This window comes from Schistocerca nitens, chromosome 2 (genome assembly GCF_023898315.1).
Source record: "Schistocerca nitens isolate TAMUIC-IGC-003100 chromosome 2, iqSchNite1.1, whole genome shotgun sequence".
Classification (NCBI taxonomy): domain Eukaryota; kingdom Metazoa; phylum Arthropoda; class Insecta; order Orthoptera; family Acrididae; genus Schistocerca; species Schistocerca nitens.
In genome coordinates, this window is record NC_064615.1 from 768,376,151 (window position 1) to 768,391,668 (window position 15,518).

General features: G+C 42.2%; 1 protein-coding gene across 1 annotated transcript in view; it reads left to right on the forward strand.

Moving 5' to 3' along the window:
• The window catches only part of LOC126237007 (uncharacterized), a 44,995-nt gene that overhangs the window by 3,118 nt on the left and 26,359 nt on the right, over positions 1–15,518 (forward strand). The window contains exons 3-4 of the mRNA XM_049946733.1: positions 2,617–2,696; positions 2,785–2,882. Of these exons, the coding sequence (XP_049802690.1) occupies positions 2,617–2,696; positions 2,785–2,882 (178 nt within the window). The remainder of the gene's footprint in view (positions 1–2,616; positions 2,697–2,784; positions 2,883–15,518) is intronic.

Consider the following 15,518-nt stretch of genomic DNA (forward strand, 5'->3'; position numbering starts at 1 on the left):
GAATATTTATGCAGCGGGCCGGCCGAAGTGGCCGCACGGTTCTGGCGCTGCAGTCTGGAACCGCGAGACCGCTACGGTCGCAGGTTCGAATCCTGCCTCGGGCATGGATGTGTGTGATGTCCTTAGGTTAGTTAGGTTTAACTAGTTCTAAGTTCTAGGGGACTAATGACCTCAGCAGTTGAGTCCCGTAGTGCTCAGAGCCATTTTTTTTATTTATGCAGCTTCTTTCACATAGTACTTCATTATAGATAACTGCATCATCTGCAAAAAGCCTGATGCTACTATTAATATTGTCTGCAAAATCATTAATATACAACATTGATAGCAAGGGTTCCAACACACTTCCCTGGAGCACACCCAATATTACTTTTACATCTGATGATGACTCTCCATCCAAGATAGTGTGTTCTGTTCTCCCTACCAAAAAGTCCTCAATCCAGTCTCAAATTTCACTTGATGCCCCCATATAACAAATCTCCATTCATCCTTTCTCTTCTTCTCATTGTACCGAGTGAGGTGGCACAGTAGTTAGCACACTGGACCTGCCTTCGGGAGGACGACGGTTCGAACCCGTCTCTGGCCATCCTGATTTAGGTTTTCCGTGATTTCCCTAAATCATTTCAGGCAAATGCCAGGATAGTTACTTTGAAAGGGCACTGCCGATTTCCTTCCCAATCCTTCCCTAATCTGAGCTTGTGCTCCGTCTCTGATGACCTCGTTGTCGACAGGAAGTTAAACACCAATCTCCTCCACCTCTTCTTCTCATCACTGTGTAGCTTTCTGGTGCACCACATCTCATATACTTCCATTCACATCCACTTCCTTTCCCACTCACTCGTTGCTGTGGACATTCTCAGAAGTTTTTTTTTTTTTTTTTTTCAAATTACACCTATGTTTGATTCTAATAAACTTCATTTTGCGCTAATTCTATAATGGGGATCTGTATGTTCTCCAAATTGACATCCAAGCCCTCCTCTATCATGCTGGTAGACAATTCCTTTCCTTTCCTCCATCTATTCAGCCTTTCCTCTGTGTTGAACAGTGGAATTCTATTTGCACTCCCAATGTTGACACCTTTCCTTTTAAATTATTTTGATGCTCTTTTGACTTTTCTGTGTACTCAGTCTGTCCTTCCAGTGGGCATTTCTTTTTCTGATTCTTCAGATTTTTTCTTCGGATTTTTTTCTACAGTCATCCCACTGTAGCTTCCTTTCTCTTCTCAGTTATTTCATTTGTAAGTACCATGTATTCTCAATATGCTTCCGTCACTTGTGATTTTAAAACAGTATATTTACCATTACTAGCAGAAATTTGTTGCAGAACTTGAGGGAGGAGCCTTTCTTTTTCCTTTATTCTATCACTGAGCCAACATTGTCTTGTAACTATGCTCTTCTATATCTTCTTCTCTTACAGCATTCCATTCCCTCATGGTTGAGATTTTCTTTTTCCATTGTATATGGAATTTCATGCCAACTCCTGCATATACTCTCTTATCTCATCACCACGTTTTTATGACATACGATACGAATTTATATCTGAACGATAGTTGTTGGAATTGGTCTAATTTCAATTTTGATGAGAATAATCCTATCACTGAATTGTTCATACAGGCTGGGAATAGAGAATGTTAGCATTCGTTCCAGGTGTTCATTCTATAGCACTTTCCATTTCTGTCAGTTTATCTATATTAGAAGAGAGGACAAAGTTCAGCAGATGATACAGGGATTGATAGTCGTGTTTGCTTTCTCTGTTTGCGGAGCGTGCCTGAACATATTTTCGATTATTGGCTCCATTTGCCTGGAAAGTCTTCATATGCACCAGTTTTTCTCTCTTTCCATTTAACTTACACTATCTTTTTTTAAAAAAAAGAAAACAAAAGAGAGAGAGAGTTTTATTGTACACACTTCTCTTATGTAAAGCTAATGGTAGGTGACACCCGTGTACTTAACTCTGGTTGTAATTATAACACTTCCCATGAATCATCTCTCAACCTAACTTCCGTGGTCACTGCCACCACCAGCCAAATTACTTGTCGAGTCTAGCTTCAGTGACTGTTTCTTTTTTCCTCTATTCTTTGCTTTCTGTTGTCTTTTTTGTGGTTGTGCAGAGGGGGAACAAAGTGAGACTCATTGTCAGCTACAGTGTCTTGCTCATAGAGCTTTAACTGGTGTTGGAAATTAATCACAATTATTGATAGGAAATCATGCACTCTGCCACCTGTAGGGAGGAAGTGAGTGTGAGTGTGTGTGTGTGTGTGTGTGTGTGTGTGTGTGTGACATGCTCTGGTTTTCTGTGTATGTGGTTATGCTGGTGTTTTTACACACTCAAATCATCATTAAATTGAGCATATTCAGCTCATCTATTTTTTTTTTTGTATCTTCACCAGAGGCTTAGTGTGCTTTTATGGTTCTGTTGTTTTAAAATATAGTATGAATGTTAGTATTAATTAATACTGTTTTGGGGCCCTCAAGACATAATCGTGAGATGATGGGTGTCTGGTAACAGTCACATGACTGCTGCTTTGCAGCAGTTGTCGTAACTTATCTTGTGGTGTGAAGTGTATAGATGTTTATTTCATATATGCGTTTTTGCTTAATGCCTCTCTCTCTATTTCAGTGGCAAAGAGAATATACTTGGTTTCCTGGTTATGCATGGAAAAATTGTATGTGCTCTCATTATGGTCACCATTTAGGATGGTATGTTGATTTTCCTTTTTTAACATTGCCTTGAATTATTGCATGGTAAGATATTTGATGAATTAATGTGAATATATTTCTAATCCAGGATGTATGAGCCTTTAGCAACTGCCAATAACAGACAGTCATTTCCTTCAAGTGAAGGTTTTTATGCATTGATAGTGGACGATATCATATCAGAGAGCTGTAAGTAAATGGAAACTTTATTTTTAGTTAAGTTCACTTTCTGTGTATGGATGTATGTGTTGTATCTTTATGTAAGCTGAGCTGAACTGAATTGAAACAAAATATGAAACAGCATACGAAAATATCCTGGATGAAAAATCAGTTTGGAAGAAATAGAGGGAGGAAGAGAGACCAAAAACCATCTTCTAACACTTGCAGTAAACATGGATGTGGACTTAGGAATTGATGAAAAAACATTATTTCCAGAGTAAGATCGTCATATGTAAATACTTTAGTCGTCATGATTTAACAGATGCACAATAGTACTTCATATGTACTGTATAGACATAGATTATTGAAGTCATTATTCTTCAGTTACATTATTGTTCTCCAAACAGAAAATTGCATACACAGTTACAGAACAAACTATGCAGACAGAAAAGTCCGTAGTTTCTAATGGTAGTCGTGACTGGTATGAACACATCTGTGAGACTCCCCATACATCACATGAGACTTACAGATTTGAAACCATTAGCCTATTTCTGTAGGTCATATATTAAGTTGATGATTGCATTCTAGAAGTTCTTTGACTGTTATTCCTAAGTGCAGTTAATATCCTGTCTTGCTATATATATGAGGCCAAGCTTGTTTTGTATATTTAAAGTGTGCTACAAACATCCTATCTTTGAAATTGGTATTTCTGTATAAGAGTGTGCTCAAGTTTTTGTGCAGTATTTCAGGAAAATATAGTTATTATTTTTATTAAGAAATTTGACTGTGTATTGTGTCCTTTCCCTTGATCATGAATGCAGATTGAACAATGAAAAGCATACTCTCCATACCATTGTTCAATTTATTTACCGTTAACGTGCCTCCCCTCCCCAGGAATCCCACATATCTTTTGATAGTCTGTACTCAGCAAGCATAGGGTCGTGATGCTTGCAGTGCTACTTCCATTCCTGTTCAAGTCCGTTGTACTATTATTCATAGCTATGAGATAGTTATGAAGGAGGTATGCGGCCGTGTTGGAAAAATATGCAATGTAGCCAAGAAAACACTGAATACTGACGTGGTCAGCATTTTGCAGATTAACATATTCTTCTACTATTTTTCTTTCCCCTCTGCCTTGCCTTTGGATGGATGGTCTTCCTGGTGCTGACCATAGTTGGATTTGGTTTATGATTTTGGGTACTCCCCCCCCCCCCCCGCCCCCCCTTTACACTGTATACAACTTTTCATCCTTCACTATATGATTCTCATTATTAGGTTTTACAGAAGTGTGGATTATGTGGGAAAAATCATCCGATGCTGTATACAATCCATCTTTTGTGCCTTTCTACCTTTTCACCTTTTCTTTGTGGCAAAAGTAGAAGATCCAAAATCCAACACGGTAACTATTCTGTTGTGGGGGGGGGGGGGGGAGGTGGGGGGGTAAGTATCTGCTTGGTGGTAGCTCCCTGACCATGCACTATTGATGTCTGCACAGGAAACTCGCTGTGTATGCCAAGTAGTGTGTGCCCAACATGGCTGGGGCATGAGGACTTCGGACAGTGTTATGTGCTCAATGGTTACTCAGCCAGGTAGTTGTTGCTGTGGCTGAGGGGTGCCTGTGGAGAGAACCCCCACTCAGAGTAGGTGGCACCAAGGCGGATAACTCTCAAATGAAGCGGCTAGCAAGCCCACCCCCCTCCCCAGCCTCTTCTGGAAGAAAGGATTATTACAGTATGTAGAGATATGTCCCACATTGTTTCCTTCTTTGGGTACCCTGTGGGAGAAATGTAGGTCTACGAGACTCACTTGTGTTTAAGGGCTTCTCCACTCTTTGGCAGTTGCTTCCATTTGCCATATATCACAATCAAGGCAGCTTCCCTCTTTACAGACCTCTCTTCCTCATCATTCCAATTACTCCCACTCTCCATGCTTCCTCCTTCCTTCCTCGTGGCGACCATTCCAGGATTGCTTTTGGCCATTGTCCTTGTTCCATTCGCTGTACATGATCATACCATTGAAGAGCTCCTCCAGGGGATTCACCACTCTTTGGTGAATTTGTGGTTGGTTACCGTGGGACCCCAGCTTTTACAGCACCTTTCCCTTTCTGTGCTCTATGTATATCCTACTGCTATTCTTCTTCCCCTCCCTTGGGGAACATGTCTGGGATATTTTTGGAGATGTGTTGTGAAGTTTCAATAGTGTGACATCAGAACAGTCCTCCCTCTGTTTTTTCTTTCTTTCTTTGTTCTGCATCTCCCATCCTTCCTCTGCTTTGGTGTTTGAGGTTCCTCTATGTTTGTTCTTCCTCCTTGTGCACTCATGAATGCAGCCCCACACATCTGAGTAGAACATGTGACTGGGTAATTCATGATTCCTAGCCCCAGGTCAACAGGGCCCTCTGAGGGGGGACCTCCAGTTGGAAGGAGTGTACCATCAGAGACACTGACAATCAGGGGGGGGGGGGGGGGATTTTCTCGCACTGAGGCAAACACCATCTCTCACTACGTCTACTAAATGTAAATGGAATGAGGCTAAAGATTCCAAGAATGTCCTAGCTGCACCTTGGTTGCTCTTGTTATCACATACAGAAGATCAGCATTTGCTACAACTAATCCGTTTTTTATTCAGAAAGGTGTTGACACAATACAGGCCCTATGAAATCCTGCTGTCATTTATGTAATGGCACTTCACTTTTGCCGACCAATTGTGATATTCAAACCCAACAACTCCTCGCAGTTTTGCTCCTCTGTGACTATCCTGTTCATGTTGAGGCCCATTGGTCCGCCTGCTACAGCTGCATGGTAATGTGCTCTGCCTTCCATGCAAGCGGGCCCGGGTTCGATTCCCGGCAGGGTTTGAGATTTTCTCCGCTCGGGGACTGTGTCTTGTGTTGTTCTCATCCTCATCACCTATGCGCAAGTCGCCCAATGTGGCGTTGACTGAAATAAGACTGGCACTTGGAGGCCGAACTTTCCCAGATGGGACCTCCTGGCCAACGATGCCATACGCTCATTTCATTTCATTTGAGGCCCTTCGAGTTCTGAATTCTTCATGTGGTTAGGCTGGTCTGACCGAGGGAGAAATCCAAACTTACTTCTCTGATCAGGACGTCACTGCAGACCATCAGGTAATGAAAAGTGTTGCATGCAGGCACTAAGGTTGCATCACTCTTTTCCTCATGTTTGATAGAACAGTGCTTCCATAAAGCAGGCTTTTAAGACATCACGGTCTGACTGTACAGTCGAAACACAGTGTGCTGTTACCAGTGTCAGTGTTACAACCACAATCATATGTCTTGTCGAAATGTGGCCAAATGTGTTACTTGTGGTAGGAATGTTCACGAGGGCAATTGCCCACCACTTCCTCCCAGTAGTATCAGTTGCAATAGCGACCATGCAGGCTCATCCCAAGAATGTCCCTTGTATCTCAACAGTGGGCCATACAGGAGATCTGGGTGAAGGAAAAAAGTGCATTACCTTGTCACTTGCAACATTGTTGGTTAGTTGTGTTTTACCATCTCGCACTTACAGTACCTTTCTTCCTACGCCTCGCTCCTTAGAGGACATAGCCACGAAGACTTGCGACCTCAAATTCAGTACTGCAGTTGTCTAATTGCCCAGTGTCACGGTAGCGTCCCTGTCTCCTCCTCCTCCTCCTCCTCCTCCTCCTCCTCGTCCTCCTCCTCCAGCTGTGCAAGCCACCAAATCATCACCTCTGGTGGCAAAATCAGCTGCTACACAACCAGAAGGTGGGAAAGGACAGAAGGAATACTCTAGTGGAGACTTTTTACGTCCCTCCAGCAAAAAAAAAATCTGAGTCTTCATCTGCCATCCACAAAGGTTCTAAGAAATCAAACAAATACAAATGGCTTCTCCTTCGCGACTCTGAGATCCTTCCACTGTTTCACTGCGTGATACCCTCACCTGGCTGACCTCCAATCCCCTGGTGCGCCCCACCAACCAAATCCGTAGGCTGGCCCAGAGAGACTGCTGATGCCTTTGTAGATCTCGTGGAACATGATCCTCCAGCCTCTGCACTATGTAGCAGTGAGTCTTTGAAGGCTGGCACTTGGCAGCCACCAAAGTGAAATCCCTTCATTTTTTCCCTCCTTTCCTTTCCCTGTCATGTCTCTCTTCCAGTGGAACGTTTGCAGCTTGCGATACAACAAGGAGGAATTAAGGCAGCTCTTGGAATCACAGTGTCCCCTTGTTTTCTGACTACAGGAAACAAAATTGTGTCTTCGTGACTGCTGTGATCTCTTGCATTTCTTTCCAGTCTGCTTTGACCTTTGTCTTGAGGGCAGCATTCCATCTCGTGGGGGAGTCGTGCTGCTCGTTCGGGATAACGATCATAGTCAGACCATCTCACTGAACACTTGGCTGCAGGCTGTTGCTGTCCACATTTTCCTTCCTCATTTCACTTTGTGTCTGTGCAACGTCAATATCCCTCCGTCATTTGGTGTCACCAGGGCAAGCTTCCTCCAGCTTATTGGTCAGCCCTTTCACCTTCTTTGCTGCTCAGTGACTAATGCACACCATCTTCTTTGGGTCTCCTCCGGAACTTGTCTGAGAGTTACCCTCTTGACCTCGATCAGCTCAACCTCAACTGCCTTAACACTGGAGCACCCATGTTCCTTTAGACTCCACGCATGCCTATCTCCCATTCAGACCTCTCGTTCTGCACTGTCCAGCTTGCCCATCGTCTTGAGTGGTCCATTATCTATGACACATACTCATGTGACCATTTCCTGTGTGCTATCCAATTGCTGATGTCTATCCCACTTATGTGTAAACCCAATTGGAATCTTTGTAAGTCTGACTGGAGGCTTTACTCCTCCCTGGCAACTTTCGCAAACAACATTTTCCTACTTGTAATGACAGGTAAATTTCCATACAAATGTTATCCTTACTACTGCGTAACGTTCCATACCTCGCACTTCATCTTAACCGCACCGTGTCCGGGTCCCTTGCTAGACTGAGGGTGCCACGACACAGTTCGCGCCCAGAGGCGTACTCTGTCTTTTTAAACTGTCATCCTGTGATGATGGCGAACTGTATTCATTATTGACAGTTGTGTGTGAAGTGTCTTTGGATTCATTGGGATAGCAGAATAGTTAGGTGGATTTCATTTAGTAGTTCTTTTAACAGTTCTACTCCCTCTTCCGTCTTTTGGGTCAACCCTTGAAGGCTCTCTGGGACCAAGGTCCATTTCCCAATTTCTGGCCTGACCATACCAGATGATGTCATTGAGGACCCCATTGTCATCTCCAACACCTTAGTCCGTTATTTTGAAGAGATTTCGAGCTTCACTGACTATCAGCCTGCCTTCCTACATTGGGAACAAGTGGAGGAGGCTCAAGTGATCCCTCTCAGAATCAAGACTACTACAATGCCGCCTTTACCGTGAGGAAGCTAAATCGTGTTCCAATCTTCCACCCCAGAGCCGGACGCTGTTAACATTCAGATGTTGCAGCATCTTTCTCTTGCATGCAAGCATGTTCTCATTCGTAAATACAGTCGCATCTGGGCAGGTGGTACATTCCTCAGGCACTGGCATGGAGCCACTGTCATACCCATACCACAGCACTGTAAGTACAAACATCTTTCTTCTAGCTACCACCCCATTTCTCTCACCAGCTGTGTTTGCAAGGCGATGGAACGTATGATTAAAGCATGGCTGATATGATGGCTCAAGTCTTACAATTTACTAACCACTGCATAATGTGGATTACAAGCGCACCATTCTGTAGTTGACCATCTTGTCACTTTGTCAACCCATGTCATGAATGGCTTTCTGTGGAAATACCAGACTGGGCATGCTTTTTTTATTTTACTTACTTACTTATCGCGAATGGACCCAGAAGGATCACGCAAAGCTTTCTGACATCGTTTCTTCCATACTTCTTTCATTCGTTCTCCATGTTTTCTTTTTCTTTCTTCTGTCCATTTTGTTCCTGGTCTCTTTAGTGCTTCCTTCTCCGACAATACATTCCACTTTTCCACCTTATTTCTAAAAGTTTTTCTATCTTTGACATCTTTAAGTTCAATATTTGCTTTTTGTAAATCTAATTTTACTTGGCTAATCCATGGTGTTGTTGATTTGACTTTTTCTATGTAAGTGAGAATTCTGTTGGTGAGTCGTGTGGGGGGAAGTCTAGTGACATGTCCATAAAATTTTAATCTTCGCCTTCTTATGTCTGCTGCCAGGTTTGATATAGTTTCTGTGGTTCTTCTTGATTGTATCCGGTATCCTTCTTCTGTTAATTTTGGACCTAAAATCTTTCTCATAATTTTTCGTTCTTCTTTTAGTATTTTTTCTAAATCACATTTTGTGTGGAGTGTGAGCATTTCACTAGCATATAGTGCTGCTGGCTTAATTACTGCGCAGTAGTGTCTGATTTTTGTGTTCGAGGACATGCATTTTTTATTGTATATTTCATGTGTCATACCATATGCTCTCTTCATTTTCTGTTGTCTGATCTTCTGTGCAACTTTCTCTCCTCCGGTTGGCTCCAAAATTTCACCTAGGTATTTAAAATGTTTTACTCTATTTATTTTTCCATATTTTGTGTTCAAACTGTGTACATGGAATTTTGTACAGAAAAATTCTGTCTTTTGAAACGAAATTTGTAAACCTACTTTATCCGCGCATTCCTTAAGGATCTCTATTTGTTTGGTGGCGATTTCTTCATCATCTGCAAGTATGGCCAAATCGTCCGCGAATGCTAAACAAGATATCTCCACGTTGTTTTTGGTTCTACCAAGATGGATTGGTTTCCAGTAAGATTGATTTTTTAATTCTTTTTCCCATTCCTTAATGACTTTATCCAGGACTATATTAAACAAAAGTGGAGATAGCCCGTCACCTTGATGTACTCCAGTTTTTATGAGAAAAGGTTCAGAGATTTCTCCCCTGAATTTAACTTTAGATACAGTGTCTGTCAGTGATTCTTTGATAAGCCTTAGTGTTTTGGAGTCAAGTCCAAGTTCCTCTAAAATGTTAAACAAAGATTGCCGGTCAATTGAGTCATAGGCTTTCTTAAAATCTACAAATGTACAAATTATGGGGGCATTTCTAATTGCTTTGTGTTTTAATATTGTCTTTAAATTAAATATTTGTTCTATGCATGAGCGACCGGGGCGGAAGCCTGCTTGATAATCACCAATTTGGCATTCCAGCTGCTCTTGTGTTCTTTTCAGCAGGCATGTTGAGAGAATTTTGTAGGTGACTTGTAAAAGTGAGATTCCCCTATAGTTATTGACATTTGTTCTGTCTCCTTTTTTATGTAACGGGTGAATAAGGGCACATTTCCACTCCTCTGGTAATTTTTCTGTTTCCCATATTTTTGTTATTATTTTTGTGAGCTCTTGCAACGTCTTTGGTCCTAGGTTTTTTAATAGCTCTGCAACAATGCCATCTTCGCCAGATGTTCTATTATTTTTTAAGTTTTTAATGTGACATTTGATTTCTTCCTGTGTTGGTGGTAATGAATCCGGTTGAGCGTTGGCACAGATTTCTTTGGGAAACCTTAAACTAGGTTCTGGGCAATTTAGTAGGTTAGAAAAATATTGAGCCAATACTTGACAGTTTTCCTGGTTTGTTAGGGCTAATTTACCATCTGGTTTTCTGAAACATAAATTTTGAGGGATATATCCTCGTATTTTATCTGCGAAAGTTCTGTAGAAGTCTCTTGTATTATAGTTTTGGAAATTTTCTTCTATGGCATCCAGTTGTGCCTTTGTGTACTTCCTTTTTGCTTGCCTAATAGATTTTGAAACCTGTTTTCTAACCTCGTTAAATAAATGTAGACTTTCTTGTGATTTTTTACTGTTATATTCTTGAAATGCCTTTTTTCTCCTTTCCAATGCATTTTCACAGTCCGAATCCGACCAAGGGTGTTTGAATATCTTTTTCAAGGGAATAGTTTCCTTAGCTATTCGCGTGATTTTAGAATGAAATTCTTCCCATGTGTTTGCCTTTTCCTTCTCCCATTCTTCTTTTACTTTAGATTCTTTAATCTTCTTGGTGTCATATTTCTGTTTTCTTCTGATGACTTCTTCGTGCTGTAAACTTGATTTTAATTCTAGTTAGGTAATGGCTCCTCTGCGTACTTGGACGTCGTAAATTTCTTTTTGTACTGGGTATGAAATCGCCACATAATCTATTTGAAACTTGCCAATTTGTTGTATAGGAGATCTCCATGTCTTTTGTTTTCTTGGACATTTTCTTAGAGATGTTGACATTATCTTCAGGTTATTCTGCTTACATAGTTCGACGAGCCTTGTACCATTTTTATTGGTAAATTTATGTGCAGGATATTTGCCTACGGTTTTTTGGTGGATTTTCTCTCTACCCATTTGGGCATTAAAATCGCCGAGTAGAACTTTTGTATCATCTTTTGGAATCCTGGCCATTATATTCTCCAAATTTTCCCAGAACTTTTCTGTTTCTATGGGGTTTTTCTTGTTGTCTCCGTTTGTGGGAGCATGAACATTAACCATTGTGTATGTTTTGTTGGCACATTGTAAGCGCATCGTCATTATCCTATTATTTACGGGAGTAACTTCCTTGATGGAGCTGAGCACGCTCTTGTGTATGATAAACGCCATCCCGAGATGGGGGGCTCCTCTTCCGATTCGTTTATCCGTCTTGCTCTTAAAGATGCGATAGTTGCCATAATCTGATGTTTCTTCATCTGTAAAACGTGTCTCCTGTAAAGCTAGTATTACTATCTTTTGCTTTTCAAGTTCTGTTGTAAGGTTTAGAAGTTTTCCTGGTTGGATTAATGTATTTATGTTAAAGGTCCCAATGTATGTAGGTGTTTTAAGTGGAAGTTTGCCAGAGAGCTCCGACTTTCTCTGATGTAATCGTGTAAGTCCAGGTTCCCCAGAATCCGAATTCCTGGTTGCCATCTGTTGATGGGTGGATTGGTTACCACCTGGGGTAATGTTGTTATTACTTGCACGAGTCATACTTGCTTGTAATCAAGTTGGTCCAGTGTTTCCACTGGGTGTTTAGAACCAGGGATTGTTAGTTCCTGGAGCATTATGACCAGCCGCACATTGTGTGAACAGACGCTGACCAGGATGCCGATGGTTCCCACTTCAGACGCGTCCTGGATTTGGGTGTTGACGGTGCTTATTGTAATGGCGGCACTTACTCGCCATGACACAGCAACGTCTTCGGGTTCTGTGGTTTTTGAATGAGTGTGACCCTTGCCAAAAGTCACACTCCCACACCCTCGTGATGCTGCCGCCTCGGTCCGGGACTGCTTATTTGGGTTTCCCCTTATTCGCAGCTGTCCACCATATCTGATGGATCGTTCGCTATCCGCCACCTGCGACCCGCCCTGTACCTGAGGCTCGGATAGGGCTTTTTTTATTTTTATTTATTTATTTATTTTTTTATGTGGAGACAGCCTACAACACCTGCTGGAGGACTCATATCCTCCATCCTCTCTACACGTGGGGTTTCCGAGGCTACCTGCCTCGTTTCCCGATCAGAAATTTTTAAAAGACAGAGTTTTCAAGGTTCATGTGGGTTCTGCCTTGTCAGACAACTTTACACAGGAAAAGGGGTTGCCTCAGGTCTCCGTCCTGAGTGTCATCCTCTTTTCTATACCCATTAACCCTATTATGGCCTGTCTCCCGCTAGGCATCTCTGGATTCCTTTTTGTCGATGATTTTGGGATCTATTGCAGTTCTCCATGGACTTGGCTGCTTGAGCAGTGTCTTAAGCAATGTCTCGATCATCTTCACTTGTGGAGCATCGATAATGACTTTCACTTTTCCACTGTTAAAACCAGCTGTGTGAATTTCTGGAAGCGCAATGGGTTGCTTCCACCATCTTTACATATTGTGCCTGTTGTTATTCTGTTTGCTGAAACGACGAAATTCCTTGGGCTCTCGCCTGATAGAAAACTTTCTTGGTCCTTCCGTGTGTCTTAACCTGCCTGCCTGTTGCACCCGGTCCCTCTATGTCCTACGTGTCCTAAGCAATACTTCCTAGGGAGCGGATCGGACTATTCTCCTCCATTTGTACTGGTACCTTTTCTATTCAAAATTAGACTATGTGTGTTTTGTTTATGCATCTGCATGTCCGTCCATCTTACGTTACCTAAATACAATCCAGCATCGTGGACTCTGTTGGCTGCTGACACCTTTTACACTAGCTCAATTGAGAGTCTGTATGCAGAAGCTGCCGAACTACCGCTGTCATACTGGGGTGATGTTCTCCTCAGCGGATATGCATGCAGTTTGTCTGCCATGCCTGACCACCCATCCTATGCTGCCTCCTTCGATGACTCCTTTGAACGCCAGTATGGGATGCATCTGTTTTCTCTGCTACCTCCTGAAGTTCACTTTCAGCTATTGCTCTGGCAACTTAACTCCATGCTACTTGCCACATTCCCAATGGCCGTGAACTTTTCACTGCCTTGTGTTTTTGCAGGGGCTGTGTTCACCTTGGACTTCTTTCGCTTCCTAATGAATCTACACCATATTCAGTACACCATTGTAAGTGCACATGGAATAGTACCTTTGTGTACACTGATGGCTCTCGCACTGAACATGGTGTTGGGTGTGTCTTCATCATTGGCATCGACGATTTTGGCTATTGGCTTCTGAAACACTGCTCAGTATCTACAGCAGAGCTCTTCACCCTGTATCAGGCTTTTCAATTGTGTCATCTGCTCCAATTCTGTCTGCTCTTCGGAGCTTCTATGTGCTGTACCCAGTCCATCCCTTAGTGCAATGAGTCCAAGAAAGCTTGCTCACTCTTGAGGAGGCCACTGTGATGTTTGTGTGTGTTTCTGGTCACGTCAGTGTGGCAGGAAATGAGGCTGCTGCCAAGGCTGCAGCCCCCCCCTACTGTGGGCCGCTAGGTCTTCCATTCCTTCCGACGATCTCCGTGTTGCCGTCTGTAAGCAGGTTCTGTCACTTTGATATTACCACTGGTCTCCCCTTCATGGCAACAAGCTCCAGGGAATTAAACCTCTCCCAGCAGCTTGGCTGACCTCCTCTCGACGCGAGGAGATCATTTTAGCTAGCGTGTTGGGCACTGTTGTTTTAGCCATCGCCGTTTAAGTGGTGATCCTCCTCCACTTTGTGCTCATTGTCCTCAACCTTTGACGGTTCGCAGTTTCCTGACCGAATGCCCTTTTTTAACCACTCATTTTGTAATGTATTTTTGCCATCTGAGTTATCGGCTGTTTCATGTCAAAGGGCATTTAATCTTTAGTTTGGGACCTCCATTGTCTTTACAGTGTATTTTGTGGATCTTTCTCCAAGAGGAAGTCCTTGTTCTTAACTCACTTTCCTTTCATCGATTGGGCTTAACATGTGTCGCTTTTAACTCCTTTTTTGTATTCGTGTTCAAGGTTCTGACCTGGGCAAGTATGACCTTAGTTATTTTTGCGCCCTAAAACAAAACAAAATCAAATCAAACATCATTGAACAGCTCTATTCTCAGTTCTTTGCATCACAAGTTGTTCCATTCTCTCCCTAATTTCCTTATTTATTCTCCACACTGTCCTGGATATCCTGGCTGCTCTTCTTATTCCATCTCTACTGTCTGTACTCTGGTACTCTGCGTATACGCCCCCGTGCATGTCCCGTCCCGTTCAATACGCAGTAAATCTTTCTATCATAAATAGCAGAACTAGCAGTTCAGAGACGACCTCTACAGTACCAGATTGTCTTTCGTCCTGACTAAAATACTCAAATGAATGTTCCACATAAATGATGAAAATTAATGCTCACCATAAAGTGGAAATAATAGTCGCCACTTGCCACACAGATTTATAATTATCACAGACAGTAAACGAACAGTTCCTTCAGCAAATTTTAAGCGATCCAGGACAGTGTACAGTCCTCGTGAGTTCACTATCCGTTTTTACCGCAAATACACGATGTGTCACAGTCCAGCTCTGACATCATTCGAGGCAGAGCACGATCCAACATTTAACAGACGTGGATCTTACAGTGGCTGAGTGTAAAGTGAACCTTACTACTGCCTCTCGGGCTGTATTTGTATAGGTGCCACAGCGGACTGCCGAGGGAACATCTGTTGTTATATGCCTTCTGCATACTGCAGCAGCCTCAGAACGACCACTTTCTCGGACACATAATCTTTTGTATCATAGTTATGAAGTAATGCAGAAACTTCTTAATATTTACACGTATTCAGATAAGTTGTTTGAAAGCACAGAAAAAGTTTCAGCTTGCTTGAATAAAAATTTTGCCTTCTAGAATTTCTATTGTGGAACTAACAGTAGATCGTTACCTCTGAACCATACCTTCACTAGAACTTGTATTGGCTGTTATTAATACTACAACTCTCAAATTTGGTATTGCTCTAGTATTTGGTAAGTTGTATAATCTGCTTTAACCAAAATTCTGTACTATTAAAATTACGGGTGCTTAATCTACTACAGTTGGGTATATTTTAGTTACAAAATTGATTTTTACTTAATTACTCAAAAACTATAAGAGATAGCTTAACGTGGCCTCTCAGTTATTAATTTTAGGGTGAACTGAAGTATAAAACAAATTTTTACGTTTCTAAGTCCAATATTTAGCACCTTTCAAGTCTGGATTTATCGTTAAGTAGGAGTGGGAGTGGGAGGGCTAGGCCAAGTTCGGGGGGATCGAGCAATACAGGCTCTGA